General features: G+C 40.0%; 1 protein-coding gene across 1 annotated transcript in view; it reads right to left on the bottom strand.

Moving 5' to 3' along the window:
• The window catches only part of LOC122625476 (dipeptidyl aminopeptidase-like protein 6), a 418,811-nt gene that overhangs the window by 120,062 nt on the left and 281,378 nt on the right, over window positions 1-17,371 (bottom strand). The window contains exons 5-7 of the mRNA XM_043805573.1: window positions 880-1,174; window positions 686-818; window positions 444-632 (exon numbers count right to left, since the gene is read on the bottom strand). Of these exons, the coding sequence (XP_043661508.1) occupies window positions 444-632; window positions 686-818; window positions 880-1,174 (617 nt within the window). The remainder of the gene's footprint in view (window positions 1-443; window positions 633-685; window positions 819-879; window positions 1,175-17,371) is intronic.

Below are 17,371 nucleotides of genomic sequence, written 5' to 3'. Positions count from 1 at the left end.
AGGATGTGTTGTTTTCGGGACATGTAAAAAAAATGTTTTTGGGTATTATGACACCTCTACTAGAGTTTAATAATTAAACAAGAGGGATCGATATAGTCGACTTTGTTGTTTGTGGACGTGGCAAATGGACGTGGCTATGTCTCAAAAATCTGTTTACCTAATCTCAACCTTCTAGCTTTTATAGGTCCTGAGATCTCGACGTTCATAAGGACGAACAGACAGACAGACATGACAAGATCGTCAAGAATAATACAACTAATCTAGTTGAGTAATCTTTTAGAGTAAAAGGGTGTACTCTACGAGTAACGGGTATAATTAAATTGTTTTTGACGGACTAGATTTTTCTGTTGCGACATACATATCTACGATTTTTTGAAATTCTTTACTGCATTTTTCCACTTATCGTACGACTATTGTGTTCAAACATTTCAAGTATTACTTACTTCATATCGACCATGGGAAATAACCGAAATTCTTCGCTGTGATATCGTCACATGTTTAATATGTCTAAATTGGTAGTTTTCGGACTCCTGAATATTAGCCAAAAATAAGAAACTGCTACCATCTGAAGAAAATACCGGGTGGGGAAAGATATCCAACCATTCATCTTCTGGAGCACGTTCAGAGTGAACCTTAAAAATAATTTCAACTTGTTTAATGGTTTCTTTAAGAAATTAGAACTTACTTCCAAGCAATTCCAGTCTTTAACTTTAGAACACAATGAAATCACACTGTAATTTTGGGATCTTCCCATATACACTACCGATACTTGGCAATTGGTATCAGATATCCAACCTGCTGATGTGAGGTAGTAGTCTCTAGTATACAAATCAAGAAATATGTAATGCATATTAATTAATTAGTTATTAAAAGTCTTACTGTCCATCAATAGAGGCAGGAGGTTTAATGTTAAATTTTTGAATGTGGCTCAGATTAGTTATGTCAACAGCCCACAACTCCACCTCCGGATTAGTAGTTCCTGGAGTTGGAAATCTAACAATTTTTGTTTCAGGAAAAATACTTCCAGAAAACATCCCGCTTCCAGAGAATAAAGCTCCAGACGATAACCACGGGTACGTCATCATTCCAACATTGGTGTCATTAAATAGTGCGTACATAAAATGTGTTCCATCAGAAGATGGCCAAATCGCCTCTGGAGTTTCAAAAATTTCTTCTAAAACGAAAAACGAAGTTTTGTAGGGAGTATTTAGTTATCTTTAAAAATTTATTTTTAGTTTGAAGCGGAAAGAAACAATTATCATTTTAATAATCGTTAATGATTCGATTTTTTAAAAAGATGTGTTTAAGAATAGAACAGAAGGAAGAGTTTCTCACCCTATAGAATTAATATTTTCTTGATCCCTAGCCTCGTCGATCTGGCCATATCCGTCGTTAAGCTAGAAATTAGGCATGCAGATTGTAGTGACGCCTGCACTGCGCCATTTTCAGATCATTGTCCCGACCACTCTAACGTCCACAACCCACAGAAAACATCCTGTCCTACACTTTTAAAAATTTCGATTTGCCACACCTACTCTAACGTCCACAAACCTCTCAAAACGGCCACGCCCAAACCTTTTTATTTTTCCTGCCATTTTCTAACGATTTTCCAAAAATGTTCAACTTGCAGAGTTACGGGTACAACAAGATACAAGATACAACAAGATACAAGATTCGTTGAAAAGTATGTAACAGGTAGAAGAACCATACAAAGTATATACATATATTCGATTGGATCTGGCAGTGTCGTTTTCCCGTACGTCTGTCTGTTCGTCCGTATGTATGGCCGTCAAGATCTTAGAAATTATATTAGCTGGCACTTCGAGATTAAGCATGCATATTCCAGAGACTGACTCATGACAAACAGAGGCATGTTTGCTTCCAAATGTTGCCACGCCTTCTCAAACACTCACATACCGGCAACAACGGTATGCGCAACACGCGAACACTTTTGGAAATTTTTTGGACACTTTTACATATTTCTTGAACATTTTTATAAATATGTTTTTTTTTATTTTTTAGTAGTCTTGTAAATGGTATATATTTGCCAAAAATTCTAACGCCCACATGCCCAGAATGCCCACACTTTTCGAAAATGTTTTAGTAGTTTTTTGTTTTTTGTATTAGTCTCGTAAATGATTTGCAGAAAACCGCCCAAATTGTTGTTCATTATTTTATTATTGTGTTTTCCAATTTATATTAATATGCCAAGAACATTTTTTAAGTTCTTGTTCGCATTTCCACTAGCTGAGTTGCGGTATCTGATAGTCGGGGAACTCGACTGAAGCGTTCTCACTTGTTTTTATATAGATTATTAAAATAATTAAAAAACAAGAGAGAACGCTATAGTCGAATTCCCCGACTATCTGATACCCGTTACTCAGCTGGTGGAACTGCGCAGGAGAGTCTTCAACACTGACAATTTTTGGCGGTTTGTAGGCGTTAAAGTGGGCGTGGCAAAAAGTTTTTTGGCAAATCGATAGAACTTTACAAGACTAATAGAAAAATGAAAAAATATCAAAACATTTTTCAAAAGTGTGGGCGTGGCAGCTTTGGGCGGCTAGTAGGCGTTAGAGTGGACGTGGCAACATAAATCGACAAACTTTCGCTGCTTGTATGTCTCTGGAGTCTACATGCTGAATCTCAACTTTCTAGCTTTTATAGTTCCTGAGATCTCGACGTTCATACGGACGGACAGACGAACGGACAGACGGATATGGCCAGATCGACTCGGCTGTTGATCCTGATCAAGAATATATATACTTTATATGGATGGAAACGCTTCCTTCTGCCTGTTACATACTTTTCAACGAATCTAGTATACCCTTTTACTCTACGAGTAACGGGTATAAATATTATAAACCAATACAAAATATAAATATTTGTAAACAATCTCAATAACATTATGAATCTTAATGTGAATTGAACCCAATACCGTACAATTAATAGAAATCAGCAAAACAATTAAAATACGAAAATACAAGAAATTTAAAACATTTTTTAAATGTGTGGACGAGGTAATGCTAGGAGGATTGTGAGCGTAACAGTGCGATTGGTCAAAATGATTTTGGTATACCGATTGAACTTGGCAAGACAAAATAACAAAACAAAATAAAATTATAATATTATTCAAATGTATGGGAGGGCAGCTCTGGACATGGAAACGATAAATATTTCACTTTTAAAGTCATTGCTAAAAAATCCATCCTCAAAGATTTATAATGATATATAAGGTCGACCTTATATATGGAACACATTACAGCACTTAGTACAACAAGAAATAACCATACCAGTACAAATTTGAGTCTGTAATTATTCGCAAAACATCACAGAATGTAAATGTCAAATTAGCAGAAATACCAATGTTGATAAAAAAAACCTTTTTAAAAGTCTCCTATATTGACGAAGGTTTACCGCCCAACACGACAAAATTCTAAATATTCGGGAGGTTATCAGGTATCACTATAAATGCAACCAAACGCGCATACATACCAATTAGTACAACACGTACAGGAAGAATGAAGTAATTTTAATTTAATTTTTTAAATTTTAAATTAATTTTATTAAAACTAATAATGGTCAGCTGGTCGAGGTTAGCATATCCGCATACGATCCACTCTCGAACTGTAAAGTTTAAACTAATAAAGAGACCGACTATTGTAAACTAAATATTATTTTAAATATACAAAAACCATCAGTTGTAGAATAAAACAGATAATTTTACACCTTCCAAAATCAATAAAATTGTAGAACATTTTAATACTTTATATGCAGGTAATCCCACAAAAAATCCGTACAGCCTACCCGCAGCTCCGAACTAAGGGGAACTTCAAACCCGAAGCACGTCCCGTTTCCGCGGTGAATTTTCGAGGAGTGACCCGTCATGTGCCGATAAATACAGTATTTTTCTCATGGATCGACAATATCTTCCAGTTTCAATCGAGCGCCTTGTATGCGAGGCGCCTTCCACGCATATCCCGCTGCGCTCCGTTTTCGACTTAGCTTCTTCTGTTCTCCGGATAGCCTTTGGTGCTGCTGTCACAGGGTCTGGTACACGCGGACTCGACACTTCATCACCACGTTCAACTGGCACTTCAAGAAAACGACGTTATCATGATTCAACGGCTAAGTATTGCTTGAGCTCTGAGGACGACGAGGGTGGTTCTAATCTGGCTCGAAGTTCGTTGACGTCCGTTCCACCGACGCTCCAGACACTCGCAGTCCCTGTAGCAAGACGTCCAGTAAAGAAAGTGTCATCCAAGCCTTCTTTAAAAGTGGTGGGCTGCGTGCCAAACGTACCAGCGAGCTCGTTTTTGATGTTCTGCGTCTCTTGTAGTGTACTCTACCGTCCTGCGCGGCTGTTTGCTGGGCCCTTCGGCAAGGAATTTCAATTGTAAACGGTTTAACATTCGGTCGCGCCGGTACCACGCCTGCTCAGTTTTTAAAGACGCTGGGTGGTAAAGAATTTAAGATTGAGTCACCGATTATCTCTCTTGGAATGCGGACGTCTGTGTCTTTTCAATTGCGTTTGATTATCGCTAAATCCCATCGCCCAGCTTATCGCCTATCAATTGAACTTCTTTTCAACGCGCACGTGCAAATTCACAAACAGTTTTTTATATCAATAAACTTGTTAACCTTGGCCCCCGGGCCACCCAATTTAGGGGATAATCGCTTTGCCAACCTCAGCGTTACCCAGCAATTAGCAATTGATTTCCCCGACCTCCCTAAAACTCAGTGCATGAATCCGAGATTTTTAGCAGTCTCATAAAAAAACTCTCCGAAAACCTTATCCGAGTATAACTGCTTTGCCATCCAAGAGTCCTTAAGTACATCAGCAAAACATCCATCTCTAATCTTCGCAATGGTAACCTTCTTCTGCTGGTCAACTCCAGGGAAATTAGTGACAAATTCACCAAGGTGACCTCTTTACCCGGCTTATGCGAAATTGAGTGCAAGCTCCACAACACTCTTAACTTTGTAAAAGGCACCATTTACGCACCCTGCCCTAATAACATTCCAGAAAATGAAATTGTTGAGGAACTAAAATCTCAGAATGTACACAGCGTACATTTTGGTAAGTTCACCAAAATGATTGACGGCACCCCCAAACCATTTGGAAAAATTCTCGTAACGTTTGGCCGTTTCGCTCTTCTAAGTAAACTAATCGTTTCCTGGCACACAGTAAAGGTTACAGAATATATTCCCAACCCGATGAGATGTAAGACTCGACAATTATTAGGACACTCATCAAAGCACTGCAAGAACCCAGCCGCCTGTGTACGAGTATCATGGAATTTCACTCCCTATCTCCCCGTCCCCTGCACTCGCATTTTCTGTGCAAACTGCACCGAACACCCAGCATCCTCACCCAAAAAATTTAGTTTACGTAAAGCTCGCACGATCCTAAAACAACAACAAAACACAACAACTAACTCCAAGCTTACCTACTCAACCGTCGCAAACCAAAACCCAGCTTCCACCGTTCTTATCACAAAAACCATAAAACCAGACACGATTACGAACACCGACCTGCCCACCAGCTCAACAAAATTTCCAACTTATCTTTTATTAACGCATTCCTCTTCTCGTGCCAATTCTTTGAAGAAGAAAATCTAACTACCTCACCAAGTACCTCTGCCAAAAATGATTTCTCTTACCTAAGCCCAACAAGTAAACTGAAAATATGTACGGAACGATCTCGCGCCCTTCGATCGGAAGAAAATGCTGATCAATGACCTCAAGATACAACTCAAACGAACACTCACACTCTTCAAACCTACAAACCTACCTTCTATGCAACAGACTCAGACGATACTAGGGATGATCTCGACTTTTAGTCCCGATCCTCTTCACCCTCACTTTTTTATATACGCGAACTCATACACACCTCAAATAAATAAGAATATTCAATAAAAAAATTGAATCATGACAATTACTATTTTACAATGGACCATCCACGGTATTTTTAATATTTACAACGAACATTACTTATAAAAGACCTCGCTCCCGACATTGTATTTTTGCAGGAAACCCACCTTCCATGCAATTTTACAAATATTATTTGCCCTAAAGAATATACTGGTTATTTCCAAAATTTTTCTCATAACACCACAGCCAAACAAAGCATTGGTGTTCTTATTAAAAGGAATGTCCCACATTCATACCATAACATAAACTCCTGCATACTTTGCTCCGCATTGCAGCTAAATTTGGAACAGGGTATTAATATTGTTAATGCTTACATTTCACGAAGTCAAACTTTTTCATCATCTGATATATCAGAAATTTTACAAAATCTTAATGGATTCACCATACTCCTCGGTGACCTAAACTCGTGGAGTCCTCTAAGGGGCTCGAGGCGCACAAACACAAGGGGAAAAAAAATCGAAAGCTTAATCCTGGAAATCAGCCTAATTGTCCTTAACGACGGTTCCCCGACTCACCTTTCAACCCACAACACTTTCACTCACATTGATATCTTGCTGATATCTCCACAGACAGCCCATATGTGCAGCTGGTCTATATCAGATAACCTCCATGGAAGTGACCACTTTCCCATAACCATCCACATAAACACACCTAACCCCCCGAGAATACTTTACTCCTCCCTAAATACAAGACAGACCAAGCAAACTTGAAACGCTTCAATGAAAATTGCGAAATATCAGCAGAAAAATGGACGGACGGTTGATTAAATCAGCAAGTCGCACAAATGACGAAAATCATTCGAGCAGCTGCAAACTGCAGCATTGTCCCTCCCGCACCTTTCAAATATATCAAATCCAACTCAGGTACTCTAACTGGATCTTTTTATATCGCCGAAGAGTTGGCCTTATCTTGGTCTGAATATTCTTCAGTAGCAAAATCAAGAGGAAAAAGCCCTGGGGCCGACAGAGTATTATACCCTATCCTTAAAAACCTATCTTCCTTCCTAAAAACAAAACTTGTGGATATATTTAATCAAATCCTAAACACTGGAAAATACCCACATATCGGCTACCATTATCCCTATCTCAAAACCTAACAACCTCCTTCTGAACTAAACAGCTACCGTCCTTTTTCCCTGTTATCCTGCCTTAGAAAAGCCCTAGAAAAAATATTAGAGAAAAGACTTCTCTGGTTCATTAAAACCCACAATCTTATTTCCCATAATCAAGTTGCATTCAAAAGAAATCACAGCACGATGGACGCGTTATTCCGTATCCAGAAGAAATAAATTGCATCGTAACTCGGCATAAAGACATTTACATCTCACTATATGCAGACGACGCCATGCTGCAAGAAATTAACTTGTGGGGAGCAACCTCTGGGGCCTCTCTTGCCATTGAAAAGTGCCAACTATTAGACAACAGCCGCAAAATAAAAGATCTAAATTTTTTAAAAATATTGGGGATAACCTTCGAATCCAAACTACTTTTCCAACAGCACTGTCAGATTCTAAGAAAACAACTTGAACCATTATTAAATTTTTATTATTAAATTTTTTGTTTGTATACTTTGCTTTTAATTTTGAGACTTACAATAAGTGTAACAAATCTTATACTATAACCTAACTAGCGTGTTTTTTAATTTTATGCATAAGCCCTTCGAGCCAGACGCGGTCGAATGCTTGAGATACATCGAGGAATATCGCGCTGCAATATTCTCTAGGCTCAAAGGCTGTGCGAATCTCTGATGTTATTCTGTGAAGCCAAATTGATGGGCTGGGATAATGTTGTGAGCTTCCATATGTGGTATTATGCGCGTTAGAAGGCATTTTTCGAATAATTTCGACAGGCATGATTATAAACTTATTGGTCTGTATGATGACGGAATCGTGTGATCTTTTCCGGGCTTAGGTATCATTATAATGATTGATTTTTTCCATTTACTTGGGTAGTAGCCGAGGCTTATGATTCCGTTGAAGAGTTTACAGATGTCCTCAACAGCACAGTACGGAAGTTTCATTATCATTTCTGTAGTTATTAGGTCGCCGCCTGGAGCCTTTTTTGGTTTTAGTTCCCTAATGACTTTTGTAATCTCATTCGGCTGAAATTAAGTTGGCGTTGGTTCCAAGCCGGAGAGGATTTGGGGAAGAACATGTGCATTTGCTGAAGGGTTCGGCTGAAAGACGCCCCTGAGATGTAAGGCAAATGTTTCGGCTCTGTCTTTGTCGCTGCGGGACCAGTGACCTGAAGAATTTCTTTTTGGGGTGACGGTTTCAATTGGAGAGCTTAGATTTGGGTGAGCCCTCCACAAGGGATGCTTTCTACTGGATGGCGAGAGTTTTCCAATATAGTTTAGTTGGGCATTTTCAGCCTCTTGCTTTAGAGCCCGGTTTAGATTGCGGGTGGCTTCATTAGGACGTTGCTTTGAGCATGGCTGTTAATCTTAATTTCCACATTCTTCCGTTTTGGTGTTGAGATCCTGGCTGCTGTGACGAGTACCTCTTCCAGAGCGGCGGTAGAGCAGTCAATGTCCGCTTCTATATTTAGCTGAGGAGTTAGAGCAATGTGGGAACTCACATACTTTCTGTATTTCATCTGTATTCTTCCGACGTCAGCCTATAGGGGTGTTCCGTAATTTCTGGGCGTTGAAGAAGGGTTATCAACAAAGGCGAGTGGTCATTTGAGAGATCCGGTAGGGCCATGGCGCTTATTAGAACGCGTGCGATGTTTTTTGTCACCCCGAAATCCATTAGATCTGGGATCTTTCTGGGGTCTGTAGGCCAATATAGAAAGAAACTCAGTTCAGTTTATTGCTCACTTTTATAAGTCCTTTTTAAATTGTTTTCCCTTGGGAGTCACGAGGCGTTTGCCGGTTCCGCCGTGGGCATTTCCATCCGGATGATCTGTGCGTTAGAAGGTGTAGCCTCATATATGGAAGTTATATCGCCCAGTGAGGTGCCTTTCAACCAGCATGGCGTCGATGTGATATGAATTTAGGAATTACGCTATTTCAGGTTTATGCCGTGAAATGCCATTGGCATTCCACATGGAAATACGTAGTTTATCCATTTATTATTTGGACTGTTGTGTTACAAGCAACTTAATCACCATGTTCTGGTTCTGGACAAGAGTTTGCATAGTTGTTTTTATAAACGACATGAGTTCCATCATACTTTGTTGCATGGTGACCAGCTTCGCTTCCAAATTGCTTTGCGGCGCCTTGGGACCTGCTGCGCGTTTTCTGAGTGTGGCTGGAGTGGATATTCCATGTCTGTTCGTAGTGCTTCTGGGTAGGAGATTCCCTTAGTGGTATTTAGCGGACCGAATGAAGATCTGGCTGCCTTGCCGAAAAATATGTCTGGCCTACTTTTTTGGCTATGATACGCGTTTTGCGTATTTTGTTGACGCGTAGCTGTCGCTCGTTTCATGCGACTCTTCAACATCTTGCACAGCCTCTGTAGTTTGCCATATGGTTTCCTCCACAGTTGCCATATTTTTTCTTTAAGGGTCTTCTTTGTTTGCGGGGCAGTTTACGGAGTTGTGGAAGTCTCCGCAGACTACGCAGACTGCCCTAAGTGTACAGTCTTTGTGTGTCCATACTCCTGGCAGTTTATGCATTGTACAGAGCCGTTGCGTTTGTGTGGTTCTTCCACGGTGATCTTTCGATGCAGTAGGAGCTGCAGCTTGTAGATCGGGTGCTTTTCGTTTTTCTTTAAGGCTTTGCTATCTGGTTCGAGCTCGACTTGAAGAGTGGTTGCGGCTTTTTGTTTCTGTTAGTAATGTTACTAACATTTTTGGCACAGAAGCCAGTGGCTTTGAGGGATTCTTGAGTCTCAGAGGGGGCGACGTCGGGTTCGATTCTTTTTAATACAACTTGCAGTCCCTTGCTGCTTTTTAGTTGGTAAGCGTAGAAGTTATTTTTCGTTTTCTCCAGGTACTTAGACACAGCTCGGAAGTATTCTTCGGACTTCGTTTGAACTTTGGTTTCGTGGATGTTCCCTTTAATAAGCGGAAGAACATGGAAGTTATGGTCCCCTACCAGCGCGACAATTTTGTTGACCAAGGCGTTTGAGTTTTTTTCGCTTATATAAGTAGGCCGGGGGCTTTAGTTGGGTTCCTGCCCCAACTCTGCTTGGTTGTTCTCCGCCTCTGCTAAGATAAAAAAAAGGGTAATCATTCTGACTCCTAGTTTGTTCGTTGCTTTTGCTGGAACGGTTATTATTAAATTTCTGTCGTCTAAATATTTTTCAATCCCCCGTAAGATTTTCATAGACTCTCTGAAATTGACTATGGTCTACCAATCTTCGGTTGGTGTGCTAAATCGCACTTAAAACAGCTACAAACCCCATACCACGGAGCGGTTGGTCGCACTATTTCCCACTTCTCCAGTAGCATGTACATTGGCAGAATCCGGTCTACCGAGTATCCAATCACACCACGTCGAACTGCCTGTTATCCAGAGACTTCAAAACCATTTTCAAGCAAAAGCTGAATTTTAAATGCATATTAACAAATGCATCAATCAACTTAACCTCCTCCTGCCTGAGCTCAGGAGGTCTTTCAAATCGCCAGCACATTGGTGATCCAAACAGCCAAACATAAACTTTCAAATCTACAATGCTGCTAAAAAGGATACATACCGCTTAGAATACCAAAAACGTTTTTTGAGTTCACAAGATCTTGGTAAGAAAACCTGGAGGTAAACCGATTGTTCCAAAGTCACCGACTCAACCACGTTTGAGGTCGTTAACTGCAACCGTAAAATAATTGCAGGAGGTAGGCTCCCGTCGTACAACTCCATATTTACAGCAGAAGCTTTCGCCATTCTCTCCTCTCTTTCCGCTATACGCAACTGGAATCACAATGACCCCACATCACAAGAAATTAGGCACATTTTAAGTTATCATCCAAAAAAAATCACCTTACTCTGGGTTCCCAGTCATCAAGGAATCCATGGAAATGAACTCGCTGACAAAAACTGATGAAACTTACACCATCAATCCTTTTCACTCCGTTTAACTGCAAGTGAATACAAAGTCGAATTCAGCTATACCTTTAAGAAAAGAAACTCTCCGAATGGGCACTCTTCGTGCACAGGTACAGGTTTATAAACCCAAATTGCATCATGTTCAAGCCACCACCAAACGAACATAAAAGGGAATGCGAAACCTTCATCCGCTTACGCATCGGGCACACACAATCCACACATCAACACATACTGACGGGAACGGCGCGACCAACATGGCAACTATTCGGAGACAAGCTTACCGTTGACCATATTCTGGACGCCTGCAGTCAATTGCACTCAATTAGATCTTTACCATTTGGTACACATAGTCTTTCAAGTTGTTTAAGTAACCCCTCTTTTGAAAATATCTTAAAAATTAACAAATTTGTCCAAAAAGCTAATTTTATTATATAAAGTAATAACACAAAAGATTCAAGTCGAAGGCCCCCGTAGCTAGTACTCATTAAATTTATTAGGCTTAGTATTGTACACTAGATTTATACTAGATATGTAAAAAAAAAAAAAAATTCTGAGATTGGATTTGCATGATTAAGCACTTCTGGCCGGGTACACGCCAGGTTCTGATCTTGATTTGTGTTGTAGTAAGGTTTCTCAATCTAACCACGTTCAGCTTTCGAGGGCTTCAGCTACCTGTGTCTAAACTTGGTGTCTTTCTCCCAACCTACTAGTCGTAACAATCATGCTCGTTGGTTACTTTCGCGGCCGTATCTCCCTTGAATTGAAGTTTTGAATCACAAATTCTACACGCACCCGCTTTCTGTTCTCCTGCTGTCTGGCTCTAGCTCGTGCTATTTTACTCTCCGGTCTTTCTGGCCTTCGTCTCCTTACACTCTCCTTCACACCAAACACTGCTCCGAACTCAAATTTCGCGTTATCACCTCCACTTTAGTCCACGCTCATTCCCTTCGCATGTATTGCATGAAACTGCATTGTATAGTATTTCTTGAAACTGCGTCTAAACTAAATGTAACAATTTATATGATTTACAAGTGAATCCTGCGACCAATAAGTATTTTTCAAGCTACAAAGAAAATAATGACTATAAATAAATTGTAAGTTCTGTTGTCGTTTTTGAGATTATCATCCGAATCAAACGGCGAACGGCGGGTGGAGGGTAACTAAAAATTAGATCCATTCTGCTTCAAGCCGCAAAAAGGCGAGCGGCAGTGTTTTTTATATTTGCTTTTGGAAAAGCTATAAAATGCTATAAAATGGTGTACACTATATGTGCTGGTTCTAGCGGCCGAGCAAGTGATGACCCAACTAAGGACCCAAATATAAAATACTGCTGTGATGCTTGCCTAAAGATTGCAAACGAAATGAAATTATTTATCCTCAGCGTTATCTGCCAGCATAGCGAATCTGTTGGTATTTGTAGGGGCTACATTGTTGATCAGGGTAAAATTGTCGCGTGTATTGTTCGGCTTGTTTCCTGGATCTGAATTTTCCGGGCTAAGCTTTCCCTTTATTGTAATGTAGCGGTCCATTCCAGTCTGCCAGGTCGACCCAGCTTTTTTGTTTACGTTTTCGTTTCGTTTTGCTGGTAGTGTAGCAGTACCGTTTGTTGCTTGCGGTTTTGCTTTCGCTGGCTCAGTAAGAGCGTGAGCGGGTGCAACCGACGACGAGATAGAGCAGACTGTCGGTATTGCTCCAGCTGTTGTTGTTGGGGGTAGCGGGGCTTGTGTCGGAGCTAGAAGAGCGGGAGAGCAAGAGCGTGCTCTTTCTTGATTTGTTGCGTGGGCTATGGGTTATTGACCAGTCGATGGCTTCGTTTTCAGTTGTCGGGGAGACGTATGAGAAGTACGCGATGTTTCGTTGGACTGAGATCCGGCGTTCGTCTTGCTCTTGCTGACGCTGAGCGCGAGTGTCGTTCTGACTCACAGTTCTATTATTTAAGATAAGGAATCACTATTTTTATTTTAGCGATCTTGCATCGCATAGATCGTCTCTTTCGCTTTCGGATTATTTACTTATGTTGCAAGAATAAAGATCGCACAAATTAAAGCCAGATATAAAAATATTTAACCTCCGAAAGTTTGCCTTACGAAAACCATGAATTCGTATGGTTGACTTATCTGGCCTCTCTTTTATTACGGTACCTGTGTCGATTGTCACCTCGAATGTTGGATGGTATGGATCTTCTAATCACTAAGAGGTGCTACTCTAGTCAGAAACACACTTTCAGGACTTGTAACAAAGCATAGATCCAATAAACGACCAAGAGAATTTCTAATATAATTAACTTGCGACAACGATAAGTCGAGCAAGCCGTCAATAAAGTCATGCTGTGCTATAGGCAGAAGAATATTCGACTGTTCTTCTGTGGACCACTCAGTGCCTGGTACATAAAAGTCGCGTAGAACAAATGTTTGGTCCCTATCGGACAGTCTATTTGAAACGGAATGGATAGCGGACAAATTCAGAAGACGGCGGAATGTACGAGCACGTAATATAAACATAGCTATCAGAAAATGACAGTTTTACCCATAAGAATTCTAAGTTACGGAACTCGTCAAAAACTACCTCCTCTGACGTGAGGGTAGACCTAACAGCAATTAGGACTCCACCTCCCTTCCTGGAGGGATGATCATGCCTGTATACTGTATGAATAGAATGTCTAATCGTACTTGTGAAAGTCAAATTTTCTTCTTTGTATTCAAGCAAAATTTGGGAAAGTAGCTCCCTTTCCTCTGTATTTAGATGTTCTAATCTGAATAAGTTAGATTCTCTTAACTCGTCGTCTAAGGCGTAGTTAAAGGATGTTACTAGAAGGGCTTCTTCTATGTAAGAGGTAAAAAGAGGGTTTTCCTCAGGTTTAGAAGAATTGTGACACTTATAGGTAGTTTTGAACTCTTCTGATTTAGTCGATCTGGGGCACTCATTGGTGACCTTTCACTCATCTGGTTTTAAGTGGGGTTTCCGCTTAATTTTCCGGAGGGTTTTCTCCTTTTTTTGGGGTTTGTAGAGGGGTTTCCTCTGGGTTAGGTGACCTGGGGCACTCATTGGTAGCCTTGGACTCATCTGTTTGGATGTGGTCGTACCACATTTTGAATGTATAGCCATTTATGTTGTTTGTGTTGAATAATTCATTTGAGTGTTGGTTGGCTCTAAATAGTTTCTGCCTAACAGTAAGTCATATTGTTCTGAAAAATTGTGACTATAAAATGTTTGATTAGTGGGACATAGTTTGCTTGACTGCAATAAAACGCTTTGGTTCAATGTTATAACGCCATTTATGGTCTGGACTTTTAATTTAGAAGGTTTGATTGGGAAATTAAAGACGTTTGACGGGATGGTTTGGTCCACTATTGTTTCGTTGTTGAAAATTAAAATGATTTAGTATTTAGTTTTTGTGTGAGTTCACTTGCTAACCGGGATTTATTTCGGAGGATCTTGAGTTAGGGTTTTGGGTCTGTGTGGGATTTTGTTATTGGAATAAAGGGGCGAATTAATCGTTGGTTGGGATGAGTGTTTTTAGTTTGGTTAATGTTTGTATGTTTAGGTGAATTTGGGTTAAATCTTGGCTGGCTATCGGATGTGTTTGAGACTGGGTCTTCTTAGAGACCCTCTTGTTTGGCGGTTTGTCTTAATTTTTGGACAGTTGATATGTCATGCCCCGCTAGGGTCATGAACAACCTATCGGGGAGTGAGCGTTGAATTGTATTTTTTATAGTGGTTGCCATTGGGAAACATTTTCTGCATCTCCGGTAATAAGTTCGATGGCTCCAAATATGATCGCCTTCGGTCGAACGTCGTTCGAAGGGTATAAGTTCATCAGGTATTCCATTCATCAGATGAACGAGCTGAGCTTAGATGGGTCTCCAGAGAATGGTGGTACTTGGCGTATTTGCCGAAGTAATTGAGACAGAAATTCAGCTGTTAACGCCATTTTAGTTAGTTTCTGTTCTTGTTCTTGTTGTTTTACACTACAGTAGTGGTCGCACTTTTGATTTTAGTGGGCTACTGTTTTTGTTCACAGACTGAGATTTATGTCTTAAGTGAACTGCACTGTTTTAACTTTTTGTTGACTGTATGCGGTAGGTTTGACTATTGTGTGTCAACCACCGATTATACGTAGTTCTTTTGAGATATTGTTTACACTTTTATTTATCGTATACAGTAGGTTTGACTAATGTGTGTCAACCACCGATTATACGTAGTTCTTTTGCGAATAAAAAAGAGTTAATTGTATTACGAGTTTATGTTCACTTTAGCGCCGATTGGCGTGGTTCAATCTTAAAAGATACGTTTGGTCTTATAAGGATCTTTTGTCACTAGATTGATATTCGTAAGCAACTCGCACAATATTTCCTTTTTATCCTACCGACTGCGCCATTTACGAATTCAGACCGAGAGTTTAATAAAAAAAAATAACACGGTTGGTGTTGGAAGAACTAGAGCCGTTCGATTATCACTAGATTGGATAATGGATTTCGAAGTTGAAATGAGCTTAGCAAAGCTATCGCAATTGATAGCGTACTCAGAACTGAACTGACTCATGGAGACATGTTTGCGTATATATGTATGTATAGGCAGATTGGTATAGCTTAATAGCGAAGTTTAAGAGAATTAAGTTATAAATTTGTATTTTCCCTTGAAGAGAGAAGCTCCCGAAAAATAGGAGAGAGAAGCTCCCGAGAAATAGGAGTAATTGGAGAATCTTGAGACGATTGAGTGAGTGGAAGTTTTTGTGATTTCAGTTGGCTCACCAAGTGGTCGAATGTTTAGGTTTTGTTATTTCAGTTGGCCTCGCCAAGTGATCGAATGGTTAGGGGACGTTGGCTCGCCACAGAGTCTAGACTTTGGGATATGATTCTGTGCGTAAATAACAGCTAAGCTTAAGCGAAGGGCACTCGAACTTTGATTACATTTTGTACTTAGACATTAATGTGTGCGTGTAAGCTGTTACAATAGTGTGTGTGCCCTGCAGTACCAAAATTCCTCGCCCGCAAACGCCCACAAACCGCCCAAAACTGCTACGCCCACACTTTTGAAAAATGTTTTGATATTTTTTCATTTTTGTATTAGTCTTGTAAATTTCTATCGATTTGCCAAATAACTTTTTGCCACGCCCACTCTAGCGCCCACAAACCGCCAAAAAATGTCAGTGCTCAAGACTCCTTCGCACTTTCACTAGATGAGTAACGGGTATCAGATAGTCGGGAAACTCGACTATATCGTTCTCTCTTGGTTTTTTTAATTTTATCTTAGTTGTGAGCACGACTCATGTATTCTTGAAACTTATGCTGTCTCTTGATGATTTTCTTGTACAATTGATGCTGTTTGCTGAAATAATCATTAATACAGCATGAATTTGATCGAGTCCAATCAATGTGATCAACAATTTTTACATTATTTACCAAATTTGTGTACTGTCTTTGGCTTCGGCTTCGCTAGAGCTAAACTAGCCGCCCATAGTAAGGCAAATGTAGTTATTTGTCGTTCACCGACAATCTAAACTTGTCTCTTTGACAAGTCAATAAAGTCTATTATAGTCAGAACATAATACTCTGTAGTGGTCATGGAACTTAAAGATTAGTGGTAAGTAGTGTAGTGAATCTGCTTGGAACAGAGAAGTTTAACCGACTAACCAAGTCGGTACTATCAACTACTTTCTACGGTTAACGGGAAGGCAAATTATTTAACATTAGTCTACTGGTATAGGGACGTAATATTATATAAGGCTTGCATCCCAATTCAGGCGCCGTATGGCAAACAGTAAGATGATCTTTTGAACCGATTCAATGCGGTCCAAATGAACTACTTATTTTGGACTCCAAACAGCTGATCCATACTCAAGAATCCGACTGACTAGTGAAATGAATAAGGTTTTGGTCATGTAAGGATCATCCAATTCCTTTTACCCCTTTTATAAAACAAAGCACACCGCTGACCTAATTGACTATATACGAAAGATCACCAAGATCATTAACCCGTGTTATTCCGCCCAAAGGGCGTAGAGTGTAAATCGCGTGTGTAGGGTTGATACGACAGAAGGTCATAACTTTACACTTCGAGCCATTTAAGTGTATTACTTTATCACTGCACCATATTTGAAAGCTATCTAGATTGGATTGTAAGTCAAAATAACAAGAAATGTCTTAATACTGGAGGCATAACTTAACATCGTCTCTGGAGCCTGCATGTTAATCTCAACTTTCTAGCTTTTATAGTGTGGCACTTGCGGGAGAGCTGTGGCGACACTGATATATTGGTAGCGTCACCTACAATAATACTTGATTTAAGCGATACGGTAACCCTACACATTTAAGCGTCATTCTCTCGATACGACTTGATACGCGCGCATCGTGTGTGCCTTATTATAATAAAGCTTTGTAATAAAAGATATATGTACGCAAACGAAGTAAATGGCGAAACCAACATCGCCAAAGTGGTGACCCCGACTAGCGCA

This window comes from Drosophila teissieri, unplaced genomic scaffold (genome assembly GCF_016746235.2).
Source record: "Drosophila teissieri strain GT53w unplaced genomic scaffold, Prin_Dtei_1.1 Segkk10_quiver_pilon_scaf, whole genome shotgun sequence".
Lineage (NCBI taxonomy): Eukaryota > Metazoa > Arthropoda > Insecta > Diptera > Drosophilidae > Drosophila > Drosophila teissieri.
This window is presented reverse-complemented; position numbering and strand designations above follow the sequence as displayed.